The sequence below is a fragment of the Loxodonta africana genome, chromosome X (assembly GCF_030014295.1).
Source record: "Loxodonta africana isolate mLoxAfr1 chromosome X, mLoxAfr1.hap2, whole genome shotgun sequence".
Classification (NCBI taxonomy): Eukaryota; Metazoa; Chordata; class Mammalia; order Proboscidea; family Elephantidae; genus Loxodonta; species Loxodonta africana.
This window is the reverse complement of record NC_087369.1, coordinates 5206805-5216913: the sequence shown is the minus strand read 5'-3', so window position 1 is coordinate 5216913 and position 10109 is coordinate 5206805. Positions and strand designations below refer to the sequence as shown.

The 10109-nt window shown below is 41.9% G+C and overlaps 1 protein-coding gene across 1 annotated transcript; it reads left to right on the top strand.

The window, feature by feature from the left end:
- Window positions 1-5968: 5968 nt before the first annotated feature.
- LOC100669458 (zinc finger protein 883-like) lies at window positions 5969-7867 on the top strand. Its single transcript, XM_010602738.3, has one exon. The coding sequence runs from the start codon at window positions 5969-5971 to the stop codon at window positions 7865-7867; it is 1899 nt and encodes a 632-aa protein (XP_010601040.3).
- Window positions 7868-10109: the final 2242 nt, after the last annotated feature.

Sequence of the window (10109 nt, the reverse complement as noted above, 5' to 3'; positions counted from 1 at the left end):
CTTAGTGAGTGGTGTTCTCATGGTTTGAAAATGAAGGGGGAAAAAATACGAGACAAGTCAAGGGGCAGAAAGAAATGTTAGTTAATTCCAAAGGAACAGAAAAAATACTGATCAGATATTACAGTGTCATAAGTGAGATGAAAAAGTTTTAGAAAGCCACAGTGGAAGGTTTTTACAGCACATAACTTAAAAATAAATGAACCATGATGAGTTCATTGTCAATATATGAAAAGTATGTTCTTAAAATTTCATCCATGTTAATGTCAGATAACAGTGACATCTGACACCAGGAACAAAGGTACATAGGTAAGCCCACAACTTGAACATTGAATCCCTAAGTCCCTGGAGGAAATCAGGTTCAAGTTTTGCAGGCTGGCCAGGCCTGGTTGCTTCTCATGCTGTGGGAGAGGTAAATTCCTCCATGTGTGATCTTGTTGCAGAAAGGAGAGGCCTGTGGAGCTTCCTGAAGAATGCAGGTGTGTGCTGTGGGGGCTGGAGCCTGTTCTGCCTTTAGTGTAAAGGCCCTCAGGGTGGAGCATTGCCCTGAGCCTGGGAGGAGGCCAAAGGCCTGTCACTCCCTGCTTCCTCCACACTGTTTCTTCCCCATCCTTCTTCCATTTCAGACCTCAGGTGTGGTGCAGGGAGAACTAGTCCAGTCCAGGCAGCTGGGGACCTCAGGCGACCCTCTGGCACATCCATCAATCACAGGGAAGGATTTCAATTGCTGTCACTGGTGTGTGGACCAAACATTATTCATCTGCCTCCAGACTGCCCAGGCCTCTGCTTCCAGTCCTGTCCCTCTTCCTGGAAGTGGCTTCTTGGGGTCAGAGACGTCATTCCATAGACGCCCAGAAGCTGGAGAAGAAAATGGTGAGTTCTACGCAGAACTGGGTTATCCTTAGCATTATGTGGGTGAGGCTGGATCTGAATTGTTGGGGAAGCAGCCGTGTGCTGCGGGACTGTGGTTTCAGTGAAGAAGACAGTGACAGAGGAGGCTGAGGAACTGAGCCCTAGGAGGCACCCTAATACCTTGCTCCACTGTCTCTGGGTCCTTCATCCCTACATACATGGCATTTGAAGATTTGAATACCTGGTGTCACCTTCCTTATGTGACTCTCAGAGGTAGCATCACACGGTGTTAATATCCCCCCTTCCCCCGTCCCGGTTCCTGGTGTTCTGTGTTGAATGACAGAGTCTTCTGTCCTGAATCTGAAGACAGAGGAGCTCTGGCTGTGGAGGCTGAGCCCCGACCCTCTAGAGCCATCCTTGTCCCATGTCTCTGAACAGTGTTCTTGAGTCCCCCTAGGCACTGGAGCACTTTGAGTCTTTAAAGGATTGAGAGGTATCATACCAGTTTCCTCCACTGCTCAAAAGTGTAAAATTACTCAGCATTTCACTAAGATTAAAAGCCAGATTCTTTTCAGTTGCCAACGAGTTCCCCCGAACATGATAAGCCCACTGACCCCAATCACCCCTCCAGATTCCTAAGACGGTTTTTCATCTGCATTGCATTCGGCTCCAGCCACGCGGGGCCTTTGGCTCTTCCTAAGACATCCAAGACACCTTCACACCTTCTGACCTGTGCTCTGGCTGTTTCCTCCTTCTAGAACGGTTTCTTCTCAAAGACCTGAATTCTTTTATAGAACACATTGCCACATGATAGTTATATATACATGTTTATGTATTTAAATTTACTGTCCCCACTCAAAGAATTTACTCTGCATGTTCATCGGGGTGTTCGTTTTGTTCACTGCTGTAGCTGCTTTGCCAATGTGCGGTAGCCTCTGTATCAGTAGGACCTGAATGAATTTTAATGAATGAATGTAGCCACTTAAGGGTCTGGAGGGAAGAAGTCTTGTCTGAGACACAGGGCTTTGCCAAGAGAAGTATGTCCTGGTTGTAAGAATTGAATAGAATGTTTACCTTTGTCTCCTCTTCCTATTATTCAAGAGGACTTTAGATCATCTACTGGGTTTGGGTTTTTTTTTTTTTTTTTTATGCTGTTATTGGACGGTAACAGCAAAAATAACAACAAAACTGTATGCATATGGACAGAAATGGAGTTGTCAGCAATTTAGACTTCAAAGAGAAATTGACCTGCATTGTGATCCTGGCTCAGCAGAGTTCCATGTGGGAAACACTGAGGATGTGATTAAATGAACATCTCTAACTTTACTCAGCTATGACCTGTCTGAAATAATATCTGCTTAGAAGAGTCATGAAAGAAAAATCACAGTTGCTCAGTACATGGGACATTTCATCATTATTCTATAATAAATATCAGGGTTTTTGGTGAGTTTAAAATATATAACCTCGCCCACTGCAGTGGAGGAGACCTTTGGCTTTGGGCTCTGGTTCAAAGTTGCTGTCATCTGATCATACGAGGCACAGATTAGAGATGTCATAGGCTGCTCACGTCACCATTTCCCTGAGAAGAGGAGTCTTCTTTCTCTAAAATTACTCTGTTTCAGCACTGAAGGCGTCTTTTAGCAGCCTTTTCTCTCCTCTTGACACGAGAAACCCAACGGATTCCTGCTGTTTCAGAAAGGTCACTCTTACAGACCAGGGGCTTCCAGTGGTCAGGGTTCAGGTAGTCATGTTTAGGTGCCTTCCAGGGGCTGGAAATGTGAGAGAATTCTAAAGCACAGCCCCTAGAGGGCTGGTGTGTAAGTCTATTTCCTAGGCTCCACGGGCAATTTAACCGGTAAACCATCTGCATTTCAGCTTACTTATAAAATTAATTTTTTTGTGGTAGAAGTTATACCTAACAAAATCTTTGTCAATTCAACAGCGTTTACATGTATAGTTTGGTGACACTGATTACGTTCATCATGTTTTACAGTCATCCCAACCAAAAACCAAACCAAGTGCCATCAAGTTGATTCCGACTCCTAGCGACCATATAGGACAGAGTAGAACTGCCCCATAGACATTCCAAAGAGCGCCTGGCGGATTTGAAGTGCCGAGCCTTTGGTTAGCAGCCGTAGCACTTAACCACTATGCCACCAGGGTTTCCAGATGGAAATGGTAACCTTTTCTCACTGAGCAAACACAAGGGTGTGGTGTTGTTGTTTCTGCAGATGTTTTGCTCCTTGTCCTCTTCTAACATTAGACTGTGTTTGTGGACCTATCACATTCCCACCTTGGGCCTTGGTGCTCTCTGTTGAATGAGAGTCTCCTGACCTGAATCAGCCACATGCTTATCTCCAAGAGTTGAAGAAAATATGACCAGCTCAGTGTTTGGGTTGCCAGTGTGTTGATATTGGCCCCTGGTCCTCCCATGGTTGTGAGAAACAAAAGCAAAACTGCCCTTCTGCAGTGTGTACCAGTTACTATACATCATCCTGTCTCCACCCGGTGCTTTATGTTTTGTTGAGTGTGTTCTGGTAGGGCTTACGGAAGGAGTGGTAATTGTTTGTTCACAAGGAAGTGAAGATCTGAATGAGAGCATTTCTCTAATGTCTGCTATGTTTTCTAACCATTCCAGAGTGTAAAGAGAGAGGAGAATACGACTGCAATTGGTCACAGTCGAACTGTAGAGAGATAATTTCAGTGCTGGAAGTCCGTGAGACAGAAAGCAATCAGTGAGGAAGTGAATGTAGTTAGTGAAGGGACGAGGCTGATGGCCATACCCTAGAGTAGACCTTGATAGTACACAGAACCTTGTGTCAAATCCCTAAGAATCCTCTGTTCCCCAGGACTGTCAGGCTCACCCTTCATTCTTGTACACACTGAAGTCCATGGTACCTTGCTGATGCAGAATGTGTCAATGTTTTAGGACTCAGTGGTTGTTGAGGATGTGGCTGTGGTCTTTACCCCGGAAGAGTGGGCTTTGCTGGATCGTACTCAGAGGAAACTCTACAGAGATGTGATGATCGAAACCTTCAGAAACCTGGCCTCAATAGGTAAGAGCAGATTCCTTTTTTTTTTTTTTTTTTTCGGTTTTCTATTATTCCTTTAGTGAAGAAAACTATTTTACTCATTAAGTTTACTCCAGAATTTGGGCTGAGGAATGAGAATAAATCATTAAATAAAGGAGGCATGGTCCTTTGGCCCATAGAGCTCATGTATCTTGGCTTTCCGTGAGCACAAAGCAGTATGTATTATACTTAGTTTTCATTTCTCTTGTAATTAAAAGCCTTGAGGCTCTTTAAGTGTTGTAAATGTAAGCACTGGCTTTAGGGGTCACTTTGGGGCACAGAGAGTATTGTATTTGGGGACCGTGTAGAGTATTACTGTGTTGATTATAAGTTTGACATGATTATTTTGCTGCAAATCAACCCACACCGGTCTATCTTCAGAGACCCTGAAGAGCAAAGTATTGCCTCAATGTCAAGGAACTCCTCATTACTCTTCACTGTCTTCCCTCATGATAAGCGTTTCTTCCTGAGAACCATGTCAGCTCTACACATTTGTTTTCCCAGAGACACAACTTCACAGAAACCTGAGCTTCCTTTTCTGACTTTAGCAATCCTTTCACAGCTGCGGTTATTCGGATCCTTTTCCTCTTTTAATGTTACATGTATATCGTGTCCAGTATATTTCTACTTAGCTCTAACTACGCTTGTTCATGTCTCCGTCACTGTCAAAGTTCATAGAAGTATGTCCTAGTAAACTGCTTCTAAACCATTGGTAAAGTGCTGAAACAGTGTAATGTGGCTACGTCTTTATTAACAGTGGTCTTTTTTCCCCAAATAATTTCTTTCCATTTGTTTCATATTGCGAACCTCAACTTGAATTATTGGGTCAGACTTTGGAAACCTTAAGGATGGAGAAAAGTTACCCAGCAAAGATATAATGGTGGGATACATAAAAAATAACACCTGGTCCTCCATGTTAGGAGAAACCTCTGAATCACACAGTAATAAAGATGATCATAAAAACCAAGAGAGTCGCTTGAGGTGAGTGTCATTCCAACAAGAGAAAACGGTGCTTCTGGAGAAAATCCTAAGTTGTGATGACGTTAAAATACACATTCATATGTTGATGTGTATATACCAAGGCTTCCAACTGTTTCAGAACAGTTCAGTAATTGCAAACATAAAGAAGGATGGTGTACACATTGCATAGCCTGTTGGATTTTGACGTGAGCAGAGAATAGTTGGCAGTGCCCTGCACAAAGACGATGTCCCACTACACTGCTTTGAATGTGTGTTGCTTGTCACGGTCCTGTTATTGAGTGTTCTGCAGCAGGTTCCTGACACTTTTTCGAATTCATGCAGATCAGATTATTGACAGTACTGTGGGCAGCGACGCACATTGAAAGCTGTGAGATTGGCTGCCATCTTTGTTCAGGGCTCTGTGGTTTGTTCCCAACACAGGTTGAAATCCGATGGGCAACAGATATCCAACGCGAACACTGCCGTTATTTACGTGGGCAATTGTTGAAGCAATACAAACCAGTTTGAAGCCCTGATCTGTGCTTATACATATATAAATATATATATATGTGTACGTATATTGTGTATGTATAAACTTTGCTGAAAACTTACGTGTTCAGAGAATTTTCACAACCTTTTCATAAATGTGTGTCAGACATTGAGTATTTGAAACATATTTCACTTAAACACAATGATCAGAAAGCCTCATATTTTAGAAAAGCAGTGACGATTATGGTACTATTTCTGCTAGATGATTTGAAGTATGAAACAGGAGAGAAGTCAAGCGAAAAACTGCATGTTCGCTTTGTTAGGTAATGGTGAAGTGGAAATAATTGATTTCCAACAACATGTTGCCTGTTTTTAACAGAATTCATGCAGTAGAAAACCTCCGTGAAAAAAATGGAGACAATCCGTGTGGGAAAACCTTCAGGCGGATTCCAAATCTTACCGTGCAGAAAAGAAATCCTCCAGAAGTAAATCCTTTTGAATGCTCTGACTGTGAAAAAGCCATCATGGATCCCTCATCACATAACCAACATGCCTGTCAGTTTATTGCGTGTAGAGAAGCCTGTGGTGGTACCACTCCTATGAGACCTCTTAGTGGCAAGAAACCCCATAAGTGTGAGGTATGTGGGAAGGATTTCATTTGTATCTCAACTCTTAAGAATCCTGTGACAACACTCACTAGTGACAATCAGTATAAATGTAATGAGTATGGGAAAGATTTCTGTAGTTTCTCGTCCTTTTGGACACATGTGAGAGGTCACAAGGGTGAAAGTAAAGAAAGTTCTAGTGACCCTTTATCCCTCCTTTTCTATAACAGAGATAAGCCCTATGAATGTAGGGAATTTAGGAAAGCCTTTCATTTTTCCTCAGCCCTCACTGCACATTTAGGCACTCACAGTGAAGAGAGGCCTTATGAATGTAAGGAACATGGGAAGGCCTTTGGTTGGCCCTCATACCTCACTACACATATAACAACTCACACTGGAGAGAGGCCTTATGAATGTAATGAATGCGGGAAAGACTTTAGGCAATCCTCAAACCTCATTGTACATAGAAGGATTCAAAGTGGAGAAAGACCTTATGAATGTAAGGAATATGGAAAAGCCTTTAAGTGTTCCTCACATCTCACTAATGATAGAAAAACTCACAGTGGAGACAAGCCATATAAATGTACAGAATGTGCGAAAGCCTTTAGTCAGGCTTCATCCCTTATTACACATATAAGAACTCACAATGGACAGAGGCCTTACGAATGTAAGGAATGTGGGAAAACATTTAGGTATTCTTCTAACTTCACTTCACATATAAGAACTCACAGTGGAGAGAAGCCTTATGAATGTAAGCAATGTGGGAAAGCCTTTAGGCAGTCCTCAGGCCTCATGACACATAGAAGAATTCATACTGGAGAGAGGCCATATGAATGTAAGGAATGTGGGAAAGCCTTTACAGATCCCTCACACCTCACCTCGCATATGCGAACTCACAGTGGAGAGAGGCCTTATGAATGTGAGGAATGTGGGAAAGCCTTTAGTCAGTCAGGAAACCTCACTAAGCATATAAGAACTCACACTGGGCAGAGGCCTTATGAATGTAAGGAATGTGGGAAAGCCTTTAGTCTGCTCTCAACCCTCACTACACATATAACAATTCACAGTGGAGAGAAGCCTTATGAATGTAAGCAATGTGGAAAAGCCTTTAGCAAGTCCTCAGGCCTCATGACACATAGAAGAATTCATACTGGAGAGAGGCCATATGAATGTAAGGAATGTGGGAAAGCCTTTAGTCACTCAGGAAACCTCACTAACCATATAAGAACTCACAATGGGCAGAGGCCTTATGAATGTAAGGAATGTGGGAAAGCCTATCGTCAGCTCTCAAACCTCACTACACATATAAGAACTCACAGTGGAGAGAAGCCTTATGAATGTAACCAATGTGGGAAAGCCTTTAGGCAGTCCTCAGGCCTCATGACACATAGAAGAATTCATACTGGAGAGAGGCCATATGAATGTAAGGAATGTGGGAAAGCCTTTACAGATCCCTCACACCTCACCTTGCATATGCGAACTCACAGTGGAGAGAGGCCTTATGAATGTGAGGAATGTGGGAAAGCCTTTAGTCACTCAGGAAACCTCACTAACCATATAAGAACTCACAATGGGCAGAGGCCTTATGAATGTAAGGAATGTGGGAAAGCCTTTCGTCAGCTCTCAAACCTCACCACACATATAACAATTCACAGTGGAGAGAAGCCTTATGAATGTAAGCAATGTGGGAAAACCTTTAGGCAGTCCTCAGGCCTCATGACACATAGAAGAATTCATACTGGAGAGAGGCCATATGAATGTAAAGAATGTGGGAAGGCCTTTCGTACTTGCTCTTCTCTCACAAGACATATAAAAACTCATAGTGGAGGACTTAGGAATGTAAGGAGCGTGAGAAAGCCTTTCCCTGTTCATCACACCTCACATCACATATAAGATCTCACTGTGGAGAGACTACTCTGTCAAAAGGGGGGTGTTTCATCCTTAATTCTATAATTTCAAACAGCAAATTTCTGAAAGTCAGTGATAAAAGAACAAAGTTTCTCAGTGTGTAACAAAGCAGTACTACCTCCAAGAAGGGGTCATTCGAATTCCTTTGTGCCTATGAAAGATTCATTTTCACTATGGGCTTGTCCTCGTCAGTGCTTGTTACTTTCTCAGTCCAAGCTAAATTTTACCTTTCGGAAAGTCCTTGACTATAACAAATAAGCCTGTAGGGAATAGCCAGGAGGAAATGTGGTTTTACATTTGTTAATACTTTTATGGATGTTATTTTGTATACAATGAAATACACTCTTCTTGTATTTGGTTTAAGAGTGTTTTTTGATAAAAATTGTATTCCATGGGAATTCCACTTTGGAATATAAGCTGACAGTTCCTTCAAAATCTAAACACAGTCCTCCCATTCTGATCTAGCAGTAACACTCCTAGGTATTTACCCACATGAGTTCAAAACATATATCTATATAAAAACCTGCTCACAAATGTTTATAGCAGCTTTCTACATAATTACAATAATTGAAAGCACCCAAAATGTCATTGAATAGGTAAATGGGTAAACAAATAGTGAGACATCCATTCAACGGTGTATTATTCAGTGATGAAAATAATTAAGCTATCAAGGTAGGAAAAGTTATGGAGGAATCTCAAATCCACACTACGTGAAGGAAGCCGGTCTAGAAAAGCTACATGCTGTGTGATCCCAAGCCTATGGCATTCTGGAAAAGTATGAAGTGTAGAGGCAGTACAAAGATCATTGATTGCCAGGGGTTTGGGGAGAGGGAGGAGGAACGAATAGGTGGAGCCCAGGGAATTTTTACAACTGTGTAACTGTTCTGTAGGAAATGTAATGATGGACTGATGACAGTATGCATTTGTCAAAACCTATAGGAGTATAAACACAAAGAGTGAACCCTGATGAAGTCTATGTATTTTAGTTGAAAAGCACGTCTCACTATTGATGTGCCCATTGTTACAAACGTATCCCACACCACAGGAATGCAACATGTTAACAATAGGAGAAACAGTGGGTGTAGGTGGGATGCATGGGGAGTCTGTACTTGATGCACAATTTTTCAGTAAATCCTCATGTCTCTGAAAACAAAGTCAATTTCAAAACTATGAAAAATATGGCATCCCATTTTTGTTTTGTTTTTATAACACGGGCTGCAGAATCTATTGAAGTTTCTTATATCTTTTTCGTATGAACTAAGTAGACATCATTTGTTTTTGTTTCTTATAAGTGAATTTAAAAACTATTGTAAAATGCATGTAAAAAATAAATTTTGCCATTTTAACCATCTGAAGTGTACAAATGCATTAGTTACATTCACAATGTTGTGCAACCATCAACCCTCTTTCAAAAATTCTTCATCCCATCCCATTTGGAACAAAGGAGAATGAAGAAAACCAAACACACACAGAAAATATTAGCCCAAGGTACTGAAGGAGTACATGAACCAGAGACTGCACCAGCCTGAGACCAGAACAACTAGATGGTGCCTGGCTGCCAGCAATGAGTGTCCTACCAGGGAACACAACACACATTCTCGGACAAAACAGGATACAAATGTAGAACAGAGCTCAGATTCATGTTTGAGCAGATTTCATGGTCTGACAGAGACTGGAGGAGCCCCCGAGGCCTTGGCCCCCAGACACACTGCGAACCGCTAACTGAAACCATTCTCCAAGCCCACTCATCAGACAAAGATTAGACAGGAGTGTAAAACCGGAAGTAATAAGCATGAGGAATGTGCTTCTTAGTTCAATTAGATTTATAAGACCAAATAGGTACCTTCTGCCCAAAAGCAGGATGAGAAGGCAGGAAGGGACAGGGAAATTGGTCAAATGGACACAGGGAACCCAGGGGATTCCAACTAATGCCACAAAACAATATCTATGTAAATTTCTTAATAAGAAACTAACTTAAGGTGTAATGTTTCACCTAAAGAATAAGAAAAGTTTTTTTTCATCACCCCAAAGAGAAACTCTGTACCCAACAAGCAATAAGTCCCCATTTCTACTCCCTCCAGCGCCTGGTAACTAAGAATAAACTGTTCTCTCTGCCTTTGCCAGTTCTGGACATTTCACATAAACGGAATTGTATGAAATTCGTCCTTTAGTGTCTGGCTTATTTCACTCCTCGTAATATGTGTTCAAGGTTCATCGATCACCTTGC

Coding starts and splice junctions, on each gene's coding strand:
- LOC100669458 (XM_010602738.3), top strand. CDS start 5,969: ATGAGACCTCTTAGTGGCAAGAAACCCCATAAGTGTGAGGTATGTGGG.